Source organism: Formica exsecta, unplaced genomic scaffold, assembly GCF_003651465.1.
Source record: "Formica exsecta isolate Colony F162 unplaced genomic scaffold, ASM365146v1 scaffold442, whole genome shotgun sequence".
NCBI classification, from domain to species: domain Eukaryota; kingdom Metazoa; phylum Arthropoda; class Insecta; order Hymenoptera; family Formicidae; genus Formica; species Formica exsecta.
The window spans coordinates 333,229-352,887 of NW_021851656.1; the positions used below are offsets into that span (position 1 = coordinate 333,229).

The 19,659-nt window shown below is 41.4% G+C and overlaps 1 protein-coding gene across 2 annotated transcripts in view; it reads right to left on the minus strand.

The window, feature by feature from the left end:
• Window positions 1-19,659, minus strand: part of LOC115240560 (fibroblast growth factor 18-like) — a 139,444-nt gene that overhangs the window by 99,872 nt on the left and 19,913 nt on the right. The window contains exon 1 of one of the 2 annotated variants that reach the window (XM_029815787.1): window positions 17,608-18,094. The exons of the other annotated variant lie outside the window; for it this stretch is intronic. Coding sequence (XP_029671647.1) covers window positions 17,608-17,621 — 14 coding nt within the window. The 5' untranslated portion in view covers window positions 17,622-18,094. Of the gene's footprint in view, window positions 1-17,607; window positions 18,095-19,659 lie in introns of those variants that run through there. 2 annotated transcript variants of the gene reach the window in all.

The window sequence follows — 19,659 nt, forward strand, 5'->3', positions numbered from 1 at the left end:
GAAAGAGTATAGGAACGGGACCAGGGAGTCCTGTTCTTTACGGACAGCCGGTATCACGACTGCTCTCTATTAATCACCGCTCGATGACGGGTACTTGCTCGGTTTCTCACGAGTTCGATTCATCGAACTTGCATTTCGTAGCCCGGACCCGCATTCTGTTATCTAGACTTGGGACTACTTCGGGCACCCTTTGATTGGACGGCGCTACCGCCGTGGGGTTTCTCACGGGACAAGGTGTCGAGGTACGATCGAAAATTGATATAATGAGACAGATTATCCAATTGAAAATTGTATCTCCTTTAATGTCAATGTGAACGGCATCGACCAGCGATCATCAATTACCCGTCGGTGCTGACTTCACTTTCTATCAACCGATTATATTGCTGAATATTATTAATATTATCAAAAATAAATGCATAAAATATATCATCGTCGCTTCTTACTCGCCGAATCATTAAAATTCCATCGATATATACATCAAGTATGAAAACGGTGAAAGATACTTTCTTACAGTAATTATCATCGCAATTTTATAAGAATTTACAATGTAATTCGCAATAATCTCACGGTTGCTTTGTTGCGTCTCGCGTCGAGAGCAAAAAAGATAAAGTAGAAAGATAGACGATTCTCACGAAAGAGAGTATGAGATTTAATTTATAATTTCGGAAGTGCTGTAAGAGAGGAACCGACTGTCGGGACGTCGCTCTGGGGTACAACCTGTCACCCCTTTAGACAAGCAACCCCTACGACAGACACGGATACATACGATAATGATATTATATGTGTGCGTACACGCACGCGTGTTAACCCATAACCCATGTCCCATCGACTGGCAGGCATGAGAGTCTCGCACGGGGCTACGAATTAAATTTCACAGCTCATGAACAAACGTCAGCTTTGTCCGATAAACTAGACGCCGCCGATATCATTTTTCTTACGAGTTATTTGTGACGCTATTTCAATTTTTATATTGATTAATTGATTAAATATATGAAATATATATAAATATAGCCAAATATATACAAAAATCGCTTGAAACAAAATCTCTTGATATTTTTGACCGCACAAACAGACTGCGATATGAATTTATTTGTCGCTGAATCACAACGAAGAGAAGAGACTATCTCGGATCGTAAAACCGTGAGGGCTTTTTCGGCATTGTCTTAAGTTTCAAGTTTCGCGCGGACCTTTTAAAATTAGGCCCGCGGCAAATATGATGAGGGCAAGAGGGTACGTAAGATACCAGTGGGACCGCGATATGAAGAGAGAGGCCGAGGCAGGAGAGAAAGAAGAAGGAGGATCTTACATCGAAAGGTCCCGAGTGTCGTATTATTTCAGGTTTGCATACGTTTCGTGTTTCAGCCCATTATACTCACGAAATCCAGTGCTCTCTCACTCTCTTTCTTTCAGCTCAAAATGCTCGCGCATTCAAAAAAATACTCTCGTCCAAAAAAATACTCTTGCCCGAAAAGATTCCCGAGGGGCATAAAAGGAGAACTATATAGGGCCAGAGGCGAAGAGAACTGAGAAGGAGGCGCGGTTAGGAGGAGAAGAACGGTCCCCTCGTCACGGATATCTATCGCGAATCATAATATCCTGTTATTAACGCGTCGCGGTTATCAGTCCAAAATACATGATCGCTTTTATCGATAAAATTATCGGGCGTGTCGCGGAGAAAAATTGTCGAACATTGACGGTCGTGCGCGCACGCAAATCCACGCCGAATTCACGACGAAGGATTCTCGTTTTCCTCGAAAAGGATTAAAGGCAAAACGATCGAGAGAATCGCGAAGGACATGTCGAAGACCCGACTTCGGAGTGCACGACCAGTTTGGCTGCCTATCGTCCAATCAGACAGAAAACTTGGCGGACAAATACGCGAAACAACTTTGTAAACGCATGTCTACTCTTTCCGCCGCGTCTCCATCTCACGTCGCCATTCTCACATCTTCTCTCCTGTCCTTTTTCCCTCCCATGTTTGTTGGTTTAACGCGCGAAATGTCATTTTCCAACCAGGAGCAAACTCGGGATTGTCTCGCATCTACTTTACGTTCGGCAGCAAGGATAACGAGCTTCGAAGTTATTTTTCGCCGGTACTCGAGTGGTTTTATGGTTCCCCTATATATAGCAAAATGGGTAATAATAAAAGGATGTGGCCTCCGCATCGCATTCATAGAGATCCTTCTTTGTCGCGCGTCGAGTCGTGACCGCGATGGATCTGATTACAAAATATTATTTCCGCATAAGCAATTTCAACGATTACGTGATAGGTAGCTGCAGTAGTCGGCTGCATACGGCCAGCTTTAATGAAGGAGGTCGTGATAGAGGAGACCGAGAATAGGGTGGCACCGTTACACGCTAACACGATTACCGGATACCGAACGTTCCCGAGGCGCAACTCGCCTACAACACCCTCTGCGAGCCCGTGTCCGAGAGAGGCACAGGATGACATAGGGTTATTGCCGCACTGGCTACTATCTGCTCTCGAGCATCAGCCCGTAATTGTTACAAATCGTCGGACGTCCTCGCAAACATTGATCTGCGCTCTAGGTTCAAGAGTCGTTACCGAAAAAGAACAGACCGCGGCCGCTGGGCAAATTCAATTTTTAAAAACTGTGTTAAATTAGCGCTTGTGAAAATAGCTCCATCCTTGATACCTAATCAAGTTTAATAATTTAAATACCGCTGTTATTCGAAGCTGACATAATATATATACCGCTTACAGATACGACGTAGTATATCCTAGTCGTATATAAAAAATCAGAAATATTATATAATAATTTTCCAGTATATTAAATTTTAATTTATAAATAGTATATCTAATAATTGTTACTTTGACTTGAATAAGAAACGAAGCGAATATATATGAGAAGAAATTAAAATTAAAATTATATTAAAGATCACAGTGGAATGTAATATGTAGAGAGGTGCAGTGCACATTTTGCTACATGATGCATGAGTGAAAACAAATGTAACAAACTCACTTAAGCTTGAGTCAACTCGCTAATGCAACTATTCAAAGTTACCTCAGGCTAATAATTAGACCGAAGCATTAAAGTTACTAATTGAATTTCATTCGCAGTGCGAGGAGTTGATTCAAATATCTCCCTTTCTCCTTCTTTTTATAATAAACTCGACAACTCAGTTATCATTTTTTGTTACGCAATTACGAACACGAGTATGCGAAATGAGCGTGGAACATATCTCGGATAATTGTATCTTAAATGTACATGTAAGCTTCTCCTGTATGCATCGCGGAATCCGGTTGTTGGGTCGCGTAATCGCACTGCTACGGATGATCATATTAAATTTATTAAAACGATCGCGAAGGTAGAAACGAAGAGCTCTCAAGCTATTACCATGGTGAAATAATGAAGAGATGTCGTGTCGTCATCGTCATTATTACTTAGTAACGGGAATTTAGCGCTCGTGTAAAGGATAATCGCGCGCGCAGAGGAGAGATAGGGTCGGAAATACCAGCGACATAAGAGAGTATCGGGATGATCGAGTGGGACTAGACAGGAGTGCAGTCCTAATTCCATTAGCACGAGACGGTTATAAAGATACGTTAAAATGTGATTGTAATAAACATCATTGGTCAAGCGTGTGTGGTGCTGAATAAGTGTTACTGTTATTATTATCGATAATCGAATGACTCGCAGCGACGTTACCTAAAGCGTTTCGAGTACGTGATTTTTATCACTAACATCATTGATACGCGGCGCGACCCGTCTTCACGACAAAATATTTGCAACGTAGTTGGCAACGTACATAGTTTGCGCTTCTCCGGTTCATTGAGTTCCCCCGATGGACGACGATAGAATTACATTACTTTCAAATTCTCACCCAATGTATCATATATATGTATAAATGGTAATGCTGTTCAATCACCCGACTTCGATCACGGGCTATCTCTTCTCGCGTGAAACTTGTGAGACTGGGGTACCGGTTCCCGACTCGCAGATCTTATCGAATGCCGCTACACCGCTTCTACCTTCGCGATTGTAAAACAGATGCTCCTGGTTGTGTAGTGCTACTATCGATAGGTGTCGTATCATTATTGACATGTAATTCTGTTAGGAGCTGCACAACTTGTAACAGCGAATGATATCTCTTTTCAACGCGCGAAGAGTATATAGAAGAAATTTTAATGAAATTTGCAGAGCCTTGATAAGACTCGCTTTATCAATGGCGTGTCTTTCTTATAAAAATTTAAAATACATTGTGCAAAATAACTTCAATTAATTTGAATATCTTATGTTTTTAAGCTAAAAAGCATATAATACAAATATATAAACTGCTCCAAATTATTGCTTTGTCAAAAATTGAAAAATTTATTATACTCTCGCAAAAAGATTGAGCCTTTTTTATTTAATAAAAACCGCTAAAATAGTATAACTCATATTTCAAATGGACATACGTCTATTTTTAAATTAAAAATCATTAAAAACGCATGCATATCTTGCATTCTTTTGTGTGCACTTATAAAGCCAGTAAAAAATTTAACGTCTGCATCGTTAATTTTTTTCCTCATAAAAATATTGAGCACTTGCAATCTCTGCGTTGTTGACGTTTACTAAGTATCTTAATTTGCATAACAAATATTTTGTTCGTACACGCATTCGTATCACAATGTTGACGACACCGATTTACTGTGACGTCAATAAAAGGAAAAACACGAAAGACGAGCCTCGTTCGGAAACTTTCGAAACGCGTGTACGTTTAATGGCACGCGTAAAGGATCTGGAAAGGTGAGAACGGAATGCGGGACGTTGCTCATTAGCCATCGAGAGACTTCAATCAGATTATAGAAGCTGTCCTGGTGTCCAAGGCTGGTGGCAGCCTGTTTGGTTCACGCTCGTCTGCTTAGCCGACTTCGATGCTCTTTGCGAGACGCAAGCTTTATCCTAAATATTTTATCGGATATGGCGCTCATCAGGCGCTTATCCGGATAATTTTATTATTTGGCGCCCTGAATATCAACATGCCGTATGTCATCGCGCAGTGATGCTCAACGAACTTTTTATGCAAAATAATTCATCTCATGTATATGAAGATTATATTTAAAAAATATAGAAAAAGATGATAAATGATATTGTCTCGTGAAAATAAGACATATTATATTATATTTTTTCTTCTTTTTTAAATAGATTTTATTGCTGAAAATATGAAGATGAAATACTTTATGACATTTCTTTATCGAGCTCTTTTCGTTATCAAACTTACATAACTTTAAATAATTTAGTATTTGATAATAAATACGAGACGAGACAGGTCTGATGTACACGTAACTTGATGGATATTCTAAATCATAATGACACGTCTATGATTGTCAGCCTCTATTTAACGACAGACACTTACTGATAATACGGAAAGGCAAGTTGCAAAGAGAGGTGAGTCTATAAATCTAACCCGATTATCGGCAGGTAGCACGTATCTATGTGCTACGTTTATGACAAATTAATAGACTACCTGTCCTCGCCGGTAACCTGCAATCGCGCGCGCCTACCAACTACGGAACTTGGCCGGATTTAAGAGCATTTTAACGCATTAGCGTCCTGACATCCGGCGCGATCATAGGGATTATCTCGGCGCTCGCTGCCCCACGGACCACCATAAAGCGGTTCTCGCTTCGTCGTTAGTTTACGGCTCTGTCATGCCGGTAAAGCATCGTAATTCCTGATAATCCTCGCGCGTTGTCATATCTACGCTCCCATAAGCGCGACACCGATCGGCGGTATTACACAGGTGCTTTGGCATGATCTCGATGACGATATCCCAACGGAAGATAGTGTGTAATATTTATCGCGACTTAGGATCATTCTAGAATAGACTTCGTCTCGTACATCACGAATTTCATCAACCAACAGAATTTTACGACGTGATAATTTAGAGTTAACACAATATTTAATTGAAATAAACTTTCTCGAAAAGCCGCGATCATTATTATAGCAATCTTTCTCGCTAGCTTAAGATCATTTCCTAAGCGATGCCAGTGCTTACGTCATGAATATTTGTGATTAAGTGATTTTACAGCTCATAAACTTACATCTAACTAGTGCATTTATCAGAATTATTAATATTCTAGTGTGTGCATATTTTTTCAAGCGCGTTTCTTTTACGAGATTATTGTAGCTTATTACGATATAATTATATATCTCAATATATGTCTTAATTTTCAGTCATTCAACATGTCGTTAAACGGAACTTGTGGCTAATAAATTATCGATTATAATAATAGCTTTGTAAAATAAATATATGGAAAGCTTGAAACAATTTAAGAAATTATTCATTAATACAAAATTTAATATTTTTTTTAGAAACTTCTCTCCAAATGATTTATCCTCTCAATTCTTTAAACATATTGCACAATTTCAGCGAGTAAAATACTATGAAAAAAAAAAACGTGTAAAAATTAATATCATCGTATCATTAATTTGTAGCCGTTCAAACGTAAGATCGAAGGAGCCCGTGAATATAGCTCGTTACAAGCTGTTACAATGAACCGCGATCCCGTTGGTTCAGTTTCGGGTGTATCGATTCATCAAGTACATCTTTAGTCAGTCTCTGCCGTTCGTATATCAAATTAGTGAGACTACGTAGGATGCGAGAAGCGTACGCGTGTAAGCGAAACGATGATAAAGGGAACAAGAGGGTCGAAGACGAGGAGAAAGCATCCGTGCGAGATACGGCTAGACAGAACATGGAGAAAGGGGGACGCGGAGGAGGGTGAGGTTCTCGAATGAAGAAGCGAGAATCGATCAATCGAGGCCGAGTGACAGGTAACCGGTGGTATCGCGGGCATCGACATGACGACAAGTGCCTCGCACACCGCGTTCTCAGTTTTACCTATGTGCCTCGAAGGATCTTTGTCCCAATGACGTAGCTTTAGTCACAAGGTGCAAGAAGCACGCATTATAATCGTATGAACGATGACAACTTTATATCGCATGGCTCTCCATCGTGTCGACACGAATCCGAGCGAAATAAGATTTCAATCCTTTTGTTTTACGGCATATCAATTTTTTTAAATTTATATCATAAATCACTACAGTTTAAAAAAATGTTTCAATCTAAAGATATATTCCACAGTTAAATTAAATTCCATTATACCGAGCAATCGGCGCAATCGAGTTCGAAACATTATAATCGCATTAGGTGTCGCAACACACTTATGCGGTTGCTTCAAAGAAAGTTTATCCATCTGTCCGTTGAAACAATATCTTATATATACATAGCGTATATTAGAAACAATGTGTGCGTTCGTTAAAGTCAAATCGCGGAAGAAAAATACCGTATGTGAGATCTTCAGAAATTGTTCCGATGCACGGGGAAAAGAATTCTTTGTTTGTTGAAATGCCAAAAAAAGGTATAAAAATAATACATATTAAACGCGGTAAATTGAGACGGCAGTTATTCGTTTCGAAGCACGGTGCCGCAAAAGGACCTGTTGTTCCCGTGTGCAAAGAGGCAGTTACGAGACAAACCGCGAGCAGATGGATTAATGTAAAGGCGCACGACCCTAACAAGCGAATTATCTCCGAGATATATTGTGCCGCTTCACGGGTGGTTAACTCTGCGCGAACGGTTCCCAAGAGAGAACGAGAGGCAATCTGTACAGTGTCGCTGAAGACACAGAGAGTGGGAGTAGAACGAGGAAATAGCGAAACGCGAGAAAAGAGTAAGAGAGGAAAGAGAGACGAGAGGAAGTCGCGGAGAATGAATGAAAAAGAAGGAAAGAGACAGAGAGAGAGAGAGAAACGAGGAGAAAGATCAGCCAGCTCCCAAGTTGAGATGACTGCGGCTTGTCTCCTTCCGTCTCACTCCCATGGTAATGCCTTGTAAGCTCTACTAATCTGCTTACCGGTCGTCTCTCCTGATTTACCGAGATGTTTTCATTGTCTTTGCTGACTTTAGCAGCGGACCATAAAGATCCTCGGGCTAACTTCTCTTTCCGCGCGATTTATCTGTATCTGGGCGTCAATGTGCTTCTTATAAGAAAGCAATCTGATTCTCCAACACGCATCGACGAGACGCTTCGCTTTCGAAATGCACCTTCCTCTTAAAAGCTTTCTTTAACCAACAATTTTATACCCGATCGCAATCGTATTACAAGCTCCGTTAAGGGTCAAGAATCGTCCTCGCGCTTTAAATTTTCGAAATATTTAGTTCAATGGAATATCGGTAAAAAATTTTACATATTAGATTTTATATATTAAAGATTATATTAGAATTTACATATTAAATTTTAAATATTAGATAAATTATATCCGATAGTGATATCCACGAATAGTAAGAATATCGATTTGTCGGATCGTGACATATTTAACTGCGAATCAAAGTTTTAATTGTGAGTAAAAATCACACCGACGGCGAGTTTAGTGAACTTCTCCCGACAGCGAGATTTTCGAAGGCTGAAAGACACCGCAGGGAGTTTGAAATCCGGCTACGACGAACGCCGACTTTTTCTTGGAAGAATAATATTTTCTTACGACGAGGAGAGAAAGGAGGAAAACACTTCTCTCCTTCTCTTGAGCTACCGCGCCGATCAATGGTGGAAGAAGTGAATCCGCCCGCGAGTCTCCGCGATGAATTTTTCCGCGGCACGCACCGACGAGCACGGGATTTAATGGCGGGTACGTTGCACCCCGGACATAAATTTCGCGATCAAAGTGCATCGCGTCGTATCGAGGCGAACTTTAAGGATTTTATGTGATTAAGTTCTCCGCCGTTACTCTCCCCGGCTTTTATCCTCTTCGCCCTCGCTCTCTCTATTTTCGTCCCTTGAAAACGCGCGATTCTTCCGCTGCAATCCCTTTCCCTTTTTGCCTCAACCCGCACTTCCTTCGCATGACTTTTTCCACGATTCTTGCGCCTGCATCGATTGCACTCCCTCTACTATCTTTTAGGCGCGCGCCGCTTCCTAAGTCAGTCGGATGCGACGCAATGGATACCAGGGCTTTATCGAGTTCGACTCGGGCACAGACGACAAATCGTCCAAGTTTCAAGTATTTTCAAAAAGAATCTATCCTGCAAAAATATCTCCGTCGCTCGGTAATGGCAGTACAGGCACTACCAGCAGAGAACGACCGAAAGAGCTGGCTATAAAATATACATGTGCATAGATGCATTTACGAAGTCTTCAGATCCGTAGCAAACGGGAATTCGAAAAGAACACGAGGGATGAGAGATGAGAATGCAGCGGCATGCGGATGGCGATGGACGAGAGAGTGAGACGGTAAGGGGTGAGAAAGAGAGATAAAACGTGATCTCTCGTAGCCAAGTTGCTGCCAGTTGTTTTCTCGAGGGACAAATTTATCACCGCGTCTCTTGCACGGTAAGTTTGAGAGGTCAAAATCAAAAGTCTCGATGCGATATCTCGTATCGGTATTTCCGTGACTTCAGCGGTCGTCGTTCGAAATCCCCTGGGCATATATGTATATATATATATATATATATATATAATCGCTCAATTAGCGCGGGTCGTCCGATTCCCGCTCTCAACTCGACCTACTTTGGGCAAGGATCTTGACCAAGTTTCTCGTATCCGGAATATCGGAGGCTTCCAACCGCGAAGGGAACGAAGCTCCCGCCGTGAACGACGACGAGAGTACCGCGTAACGAGCGCTGTTGTTCCGAATCGAGAGATGTTTTTTTACAACGCGGGACGTATTTTTAGTATGCTCATTTTATAGTACCTTATATATTTTCAATAACCAACAATTGCAAGGCGAACGTGAGGGAATGCGGAAAAACTAGCTCTAAGATGAAAATAGTTTGGAAAACATAAAAAGCTCTCGTATTTCAGGATGAGCTTCATTTTTTGCAGCTTGACACGTACTTTTTTATTTAATAAGCAGAGGTTCTCCCTCCTACATTGTATAATGTTTTAAATTTGGTTTCATAGAGATTTTAATTAGATCCAAATATACTTGATCTAATAAAATATCGTGCGCGTATAAATTTGGAGAACTTTCTGATTATCTAAGAATATCAAAGACGGATAAAAAAAAACATAAGTTGACACATAGGATAATGTATAGCGCTCGTCTTGCCTTGCCTTTCGTTCGTTTAAGAATTACGGTTGTTTTAATTTCAAACGTGTGATATATTTATGTCAGCTCCGAATTCTACGTGATAAAAAAGACAAAACCGTTCACGTACGACAATTCGAGAAACATAAATTTCTAGAATATTATATAAATTCTTAAGCTGTTTTTTCGTAAAATAAACATGAAGTAGATATCTTTAAGCAGCACTATTTATGAACCAGCCAGCTATTTATGTATTTAGTTAATACACAGAAAATATAAGCAATGTTTAAACATACAATATAGTAATATATACACACACATGTTAAATAAGTCAGTCGCGTCTCTTATATACTTATATACGAAATTTTGTTATTTAACAAGACTCCAAAATCTAATAGGCCCTTAGTTTTTTACGAAATTTTCTACAATTTAATAAGCCCTCAAAATTTAATAAGCCTTCTGTCCTTTAATTAAAACGCTCTTTACTAAAAACTAATAAAAATCATGGATCGAATATTGACTCTAGACGTATTCAAACTAGTATACTTTAGAAAGATTTCTGTAAAGAATGAGTCAATGAAATACTGCTCCGAAATTCCCAGGGTATAGAATCTGAGGTGCGGGGAAAAACGTAAAAGAGACAGACCTGTAATTTTTTCGCCTCCGCATGACGAAAGGACTACGACGCGTATTGTAATTTTCACACGGCTACGAGTCATTCAGAGGCTTCGGAGCGTCCGGCGTCGCGGTCGAAAATTGTGCTAATCCCTTTAAAAACGACCCCCGCCCGCGTCCCGGGAAGTGTGATCGGCCGGCGAGGCGTAAGTAACACAACAGGTAGGTAGGTAGGTAGGTAGAACGGTGGAGGCCACCGGCAACGCGCACAGGAAGGAGCGAGAAGGAGAGAACGGATGGAAGAACAAAAGCAGCAGCGGAGTCACAGGCTCCACAGGTGCTCTTGTGAGCGGGTTTCCGTTCGTTTGGATAACCGCAGACCAGTCGCCAAGGCGTTAGAGCAAACACCGACCGAGGCGAACTTTCTAACGCTATATTGCCGCCGCTGGTGAATCCCTCTCTATATTCTAGTCCTCTTAAGACTACGATCTTGGAGCCGCTTTCTACCTGCCAAGTCGCGTAAAACTGCCTGTAATCTGGAAACGCCACCCTCCCGAAAAGTTTTCTTTTACCTACAACACGGCTCGTTGAAAATTGTCCAGGCTGGAAGAACAAGGTAGCTATCGCTTTTAGAAAATGCATCTCAATAAAAGTTGATTCCTTTGTCTCTATTATATACTCTGAAGCTGCATTCTCAAAATACTGCCATTATTAGCCGAAAAGTTAGTATCTCGAAGAGGTAGTCGTATACGCGCGCATCAGTCCTTCGAGTTTTATCACGCATTGGCATTTATATCTATGGAAGGAGATATTTTACGCTGGTACTAAAAGGATGCGCCTTGAGGCGCTCCCGTAAATTCGCCGATTTTCGCCCCGTCGACTCCGAGCACGGCTTTAAGCATCTTTTTCACTCCGCGTCGTGTTTACTGCTCGACGGCCATTAGCAAGGATTGCCTGGTGGCAAGTTCATACAACATCACTTCTAACGTAATGCGTTATCTTCCCATCATACATGAATGTAAATATTACATCAATTAAGAAAAACAAATTAATTAATAAATAATTTTTGACACGCAACGGATAACGAGCAATCACTATTAATTTGTTTGTATTAAATTAATTTTATGACTTTATAGAGACTTTCGTAAAAGTTTAAACTCAAAGCTAAAATTAAAATTAGAATAATTAGAATTAAAAATAGAAAGTAAGTATACAATGTAATGTATAATTCAAAAAAATTGATAACATTCAGCATTTTTTATCTATTTTTTTTAAAAGATACTAATTATGATTTTTTTCTTCTACAAGTAGTATTACATGATGTCGATGGATCATGAGTGGTCATATGTAAATTATAAAAAATTGAATTCATATAGATCTTTTTTTCTAGGTTTAAAAGCGCATTTTTGTAATTCTTTATTCATGTTGTTTAAGAGTCTGTAAAATGGCGCGTGCCACTCTTTTTATTCCCTTTTACGTGCTCTGTATTACATATGATGTTGGTCCACATCAGAGAAAGGCGGTTATTATCGGACTTCTAACGCGTAACTTCACAGTGGGACAAGTATCCAGACAAGAAAGGAGGATGAGGATCGCGACGAGGATCGTTTTACGAGCTCCGATGAACACGGATCAACAATCGGAAGATGATAGCCGTCTCAATGAGCGGCAATAAACCGACTTTATTGGGGAGAGAGAGTACGGAGTAGAATGTCTACTCGAGGAAGTGCGAATGCGTCTCTCGTATAACAGCACCTGCGGCTCTCCTCCACCGGGGTATACCTCGAATCGACGTAGCCGAATAATGCTGAACCACGCGTCGCCGGAATCTGATTTACAACACGCTACCACGACGCCAACGTAAACAGGTACCGGCGCGCGAGCATGTCGTCGATATATAAATCGTGAAACGTCGTAAGTTTCCGAACCAAAATGGGTAATGGCAGTTGTGCAATTCGGGAACGGCCTGTTCAACGCGCTCTACGAATTATACGCGCGCGAGTACAATAACGTTTGTCAATTTCGGTGCGAATTTTTCGCAAAGTTTCTCGCGCTCGACGTAACAGTAGAACACCACATTCGCGGCGATGATATATAGGAGAATTTTCTAACTGGAGTAAACTCGCGCGATATACAGTATTTATCGATCCCCGCTATCAATAAGCTACAATATCTGGGATAACAACTTGATGTGTAAAATCAATACAAAAAAACCTTATTGCGATTTCCGATTCATACAAACACTGCACATTGTTAATTTATTACGATATATGGCAAACAATCTTTTAGATATTAATAACAAATTATCAATTAATAGTCAAATCTATTGATAGAAAATTATGATACTCTGAAATGTATCGTCGTGACGAGGAACGTAAGTGAGAGCATTATTTTGTCAATGCTTGTTATATACATATATTCAATTAATATTTCGATACATGCACTTTTTAAATAAAAAATATATCAGACAAATAATTTATATTTCTGCAGTTTATTTTTTTACACTCATATCGCAAGTCAATCTTAAACGTGTTTAAAATCTTTCATCTACGAAAATATTAGTTGCACCGAAATCGATTGCAAGGATTCACAGAGGTATGCTACCATATTTGCATCGTGGATTGTAATTCTGACCGGCGAGATTAAATTTAAATTCGGTGAATTCACCATCGTCAGTGACGCGCGCTGCCAACGTCAGGCATTGCGTTCGCACGCAAGGCGTGAACGTCACATTATTTTACATTCCTCGTCGATTTTTACGACGAGAGCGCGTGTTGTAAAAATCAATAAGGGGGATTCGCATGCGGCGGGGAATCGCGTAGGAGCTATAGGTTCTCTCGCAACAGCAGCCTATACCCGGGGACCGGGCACAACACCGTTTTCTCTCTATTACTATTTCGTTATATTATTGCCGATAAAATACCCGCGGAAAACAAGGTACCAAGTTTTTACGGTCCGGAACGGCATGTGCTTATTTACGCCGAAGTAAATTCCACGCGACGCCGTTTGCGATGCCGTTTGTCCGAGATCTTTAATTGAGGTCCGAATGCGCGAGCCAGTACGAAAGCATTTTGCGCCATTAATAGTCGCGGGCACGCGGATCGTAAGGAAATGCGTAAATTCATCCGCGATCGTTCCGCGAGTTGCGTCGGTCGGCCGTTATGCAAATTATTCTCAGCGCGAGCGTAAACCTCGCTAAACTAGGGTCAAATCCACCGCCTTGAGGAGCCATACATATACGCGCTTACTCTGGCACTCTGCGAATAAATAACGTACGCCACGACGTCCCGTAAATGTCAATCTCCGTAAAAAAATGCACCTTGTCAGCCGGGGTGCCGCAACAACGGCCAACATTTCGGCAAGCGGCCTTTATACGCGGCCGTATCGGGTATTTACGGCGGTAGGTGGAGTAAGTAAGGAGGCCCGCAAGGTTCTACACCATCATGGCGACAATAGCCGCGACAATACAACCTGTCTCTCTGTCTTGGTACCCGCGAGAATATGGCGTATCCGTACGCATGAGGGCCACGCCGTTCGCGACGCAGATAAGCGGTGAATCGTATGCGGAGGCACGGACTCGGTGACACTTGAAACTTCAGGGTGACTGAGTCAAGGCTCCCGGCACTTCAGCGCCGGCCGGCCTTTCGAAACCCCATCGCACTGTTAGACTCTCGCCGCCACTAAAGAATATAAGACGACTCATAATTCACAATGTGAATTTGGAAACCCGAGTTGACGACAGAAATAAAATATCAATCTTTTAAATTGTTTCGTCACGAGAGACCATCTTCATTTTCTGCATCTTCCCTTCGATAGTTCTTTAATTTCCAGAGCTACAATAATTTTTTTTGCAAACGTTAACAAAAGCTGAGTAATATTCAGAATAGAATTTGCAATAAAATCATATCACGCAATGCTTTTCTAATTCAATCAGCGATGCTTCACGATCCGCTTTTGTCCATTGCTTAGTCACGACAAAATGACAATGCGAGAAAAAAGAACGGATGAAGAAGTACGAGCAGGTAAGCGTCGAATCGCGATTGGAACGGCGCCAATTCCTCCCGTGGGATACGTGAATTTAAAATTCAACGCGATGAAAGACGTTCACCTCCCTCGCGCGCTTTCGGCCGCATCCAACTCGCTAAACTAGTTCGACCCTGTAATATACGCGAGGGCCAAGGTATATATCCCAGTTCGCTAACCCAGAGACTGGCCCGTAAGCACTGGCACCCTTTCAAGTTTGGCAGGTTCGGTATCCGTTTAATTTAGCTTCAGCTTTCAATCGGAGTAAAAGTATTTTTTTTATCAAATTTCATTAACACCAGAATAATACAATAATTAACGAATTTTTAATTCACGAAAAAAAAATGAAAAATCTATTATTTTTTTCTACATCCTTATTTTTATCTTTTCGTTATACTAATAATCCTAAGAAATAATTATTGCACTTGGAAATTATTTGTTACAAAATAATCCATACAATTATCGCAATTTTTGATCTTTGTTTTTTCGAAATTGTCACTTACATTCGTTTGATTCACATAAACAATTAAAGATCAATATGTTTAGACATTTATATGAAAGTATGAACAATTCTTTAATAAAATGCAATTTTATATAATAATTCGCGAAACAAAATTGAAGTCTTGCTACGATGTATCAAAATTTCTAATTGTCTTTATAACAAACAGTTTGTAATTTCGTTAAAATTATTGCAATTAACTCTCCTCTACATTTTACGATGCAAGTGAATCAGCATTGAAAAAAATCTTCGAAAAACGAAACGTTGAATTAGTTTAACTCAGTTTCTGGAGAAATCGCGGTAAACCCGATCGATCCGGAGCCATTTTCTCAGGAAGATACACGACCGGAAGAAATCGCAGACAGCCCGTGGGGTACGGATGTTTGTTTCCACCACTACCGAACACGAGAATCGCTCGCGGGTCGACAAACGGAAGCAGATTGATGCGCAATGGGGCGATGACGCGTTAATCGCGAATTCCTTTGGAAATCGTCCCCTCGCAATGTCGGGTTCAGTCACGGACCTTTGTATTGTCGGGGGACACTATATGAAGGGGCAAGCGAGGACGTAGTTGACGCGGAAATATTCGCGGAGGGTTTCGCTTTTGACAAGACCCCGCGAGGCGTAAGGACCATCACTGCGAGTACGAATGCGGATCGCGAGGGTTCCAGGTCCTTCCGGCGATCCTGGACAAAATTCATCCTGGACGGCACACCGGATAATGCGAACTATACACTACATAGCCCGACGCTTGATATATATAAGTTTTTAAAAGTCTTGCATATTTAATGTAAATTAAGCGTAAAAATATAATTTAATTAATACGTTATGAGTTTATTAAGTTGGAACCAGAAATTCCTTCATTAGCAATAAATCATGACAATTATATACATGCCTCTGTATCTTCCATCTCATAATTTTAATAAAGATAAATAAAATTAGTAGAAAAAAGATCACACGAGTTGTTCGAACGTATGATAATAAGATTTATAATTTGCAATCACTAAAGATATGCAACTACTATACTACATTATATTACGTAATAATTTTAAAGATGTCAATTTTATATAATATTGTGTAATAAATTTGATGGTTTATATTACATATGCATATAATATAGGTGTAAGATGTAGTGTAGAGTAATATATTATAAATTTAAGAATATATTAAAAATTACGTAATGTTATTTTCATTTTTATTTTTCAAAATTTAAGTTTGTATCAGCAAGCCGAAGTAAATTATTCAGAAGCAAAGACAGATAAAATTACGAAAAATGTGCTTGGAAAACATACTATGTAATCAGTTTTGTGAAATGGAATATCAATAATATCACATTATATCACATATGTAGCGATTGAAAAGTGAAAAATACCAGAGGAATTAAATATACATGTGTATCGTGTCATTTACAATATTAATCTCTTTGATATGTCCACTCTTCAGTAAATGTCCCCAACCTACCTCGAAGCTCGCATTTATTTTTCGTATTTTCGGCGCTCGAACAGTATGCTCAATTGCATTAATGCATCTGTACAATCTCTCTATGCAGCTTGAGCTAAATAGGAGGTCAAGCAATATCTCCGCGCCGTAAATGCCGTGCATTTCGCGCGATTCCTTAACAATTCGAGCAGCTAGTTGCGCGGAAAATAAAAAGATTGCCAAAATATATGGAAGGAAGATACGCGAAATATCCGAGAGTAAAGCTGTTCGCAAAGAACGAAACGGATCTATCCCTTTAATCCAGCCTTGGATCAAGTGGTCGTGTCCGTCTAACCATGAGCAAATTCTCGCCCTCTTCTCGTCCCCTCTGCAGTCGCCGACTCGAAATGGAACGCGAAAGAGAGACGTCGCGATTAGACTGGATTTCATCGTCGCGATTTTAAGAATGTAGCGAAACGAAACCGGAGACGATAAATCTGTGCGCGCGCGATGTTGCTTTTGCGACTTCCTCCTCGCGAATTGCGAAAATTCGAAGCGATCGCGGGGGCGGTCGAGAAGCGTCGGTTTATCGACATATCCGCTCGCCTTAACGCACTTATTCGGAAATTCTAAAGGTCAGCTGGAATGAGTCTGCATTCGTATAGAAGCCACCATAAATTCGCCAGAATATTATCACGCACGAAGGAAAACGAGCGAATTTCCGGCGTTATTTTTCCTCGGCCATGAGAGACTTCTCAGAGAATATCATCTCTACGTAATTTTTTGGCGAAGCTATCAAACTGGAACTTGGTACGCGAACGAAATTTCGCGGCGAGATCTCGAGCAATTACGTAACTTTACCCATAATACTGAAACGCAAACGATTCGTGGATCCTTTGCATAGTCCAAAATTCCCTCGCGATTCTTTCGCGATCTTCCTTCGTAGAAAAAAAAAAAGAAAAAAGCGCGTTACGAGGGGGGTGACAGCAAGGCAGACAGCGCGTCTCGTACACTGACCTTATAACGAACATGTGTGTCCCGTGGTCCCTGGATGGACAGTCATTGGGTCTCACACGGGATGGCTCGTAGTACTCAGACGACGAAGCTTCGAATATGTATCCACGCACGCACGTAACGTTTTTGCACGATCCTGACGCGGTTATCTCGCGACGATCACGCGTGCGGATTACACGCGTGCGTGCGCCGTGCCGTCGTACGATCCTCGTGGCGTCCGATCTTGCGATCCTCACCAAAAACTGAACCGATCTCACGATTCCGCGATACTTCACGATTTCGCGATATCTCACAATTTCGCGATCGCCTTGGGTTTCACGCCGATATAACTTTTCCCTTTGTCTCTTCTTCCTCTTCGTCTTTATCTTCGTTCGGGATACCGTTTGCGCGCAATCGCTTCCTTTCGCGCCGCGTATTGCCGATAAAATAAACTGCTGCGTCTCGTGAAGAAACTATCGGAAAGTATCGGAGGACGACGTTGGAAGACGACGATGACGATGACGACAATGATGACGAAAACGAAGATGATGACGACGACGACGACGACGACGGTGTCTCGTGGCGGTGGTCGATAGCGCGGCGCTCTACTGACGTCGCGACGCCTCGTCGTGTCGTGGCCCGCGGCTCCTGCCCGCCCGACCCCCGTGGCGCCCCACGACGCCCTCACTCACTCCGGAACAACCCGGAAACTAACGAACCACCGCCTCCGCCCCCGCAAACTACCCTTATTTCGTGCCCCCACTTGCAACACTGCCACCACTACTGCCGTCAGCGTCGCCGCCGTCGCCACCGACGTCGTCGTCGTCGTCGTCGTCGTCGTCGTCGTCGTCGTCGTGGTCGTCGTCGTCGTGGTCGTCGTCGTCCGAAGGACGATTTCGACTTTTCCATGCGAACAAGGCATCCACCGACAATATCTCCTTTTCTCCTTCCTCATCTGTTCTTCTTCCTTTTCTCGATATTTCGGAATGACTTCGATTCGATCGCGTTCGACGCCGAAGGGTGAGATGAAATTCCGACAACGGCATTCTAGAATCGCGACTTTGTTACGGTCTTGCATCATGCGCGATAACGAGTTTGAGCAAAAAGACGTTTCGACTCGTTCTACCCTTAATGCGATCGTTGCGCTATTTGATCCGTAAAAATGTAACAAAAACAGAAAGCAGTTTTCATTTAAACGATTATCGCTAGTTTCGTTCTTATATTATTGGTATCTCATAAATATTCACTGAAAGTTAAATTTGATAATGTTTACGATTGAGTTAAAAAAACATAAGAATGTAAAACGTGTGTGCTTTCGCACGGCAATAAGATTGTATGATACTGAATATTTTTCCCCATGCGTTTCATTGTAATACAAATATTAATGATAATATTAATTGTCGTTTAATATCACATGCAATGTTACAAAATATTAATAAATCCTATCATGCAGCTTTGATAACATATCAATACAAGATGTGTGAGTTTATAAATTACATTGCTATAAAATAATATTTTATAGAAATGATCGGGCCTGCTTTTCTATCCCTTCACTCGGTAAGAGTAATAATATTTCCGCGCAATAGAGCCATAAAGCCAAAGGGACGCGGCAAAAAGCTACCCTTCGCGTCATTTCGGAGAAATTTTTTCGTCGCGTGTGCGTTGCCTGCACGCAAATCGCGCAAGAGCGCGGAACGAAGAAGGAAAAATCACCGAAGAAGTATGGTGGGAAGCAAGAGAGGGCAAAAATCCCGCGGGCAGTCGGCCGACCACGTGGGTGCCGTCACCGTTACCCCCCGTGTGGCCACGTGCCAAATAACTCACTTGGCACGCGTAAACAATTACTCCGAAACTCATATTATCGCGTTACATTATCGCGTTACATATCTCACGCGTGCGTCGCCGCGGGATGCGCCTTCGGTGTCGTCTTGTAGTTTTACAACTTGGGATGATCCAACACTTCGGCAACGGAAAGCTTCTCGCTTGAGTTTGAGTTTGAAATAGTAAAAATAGAACGCGCGATAAAACTAATCTTGTAGAATGAAAGAAACAGAAACAAACGTTGGGCGATTTTTA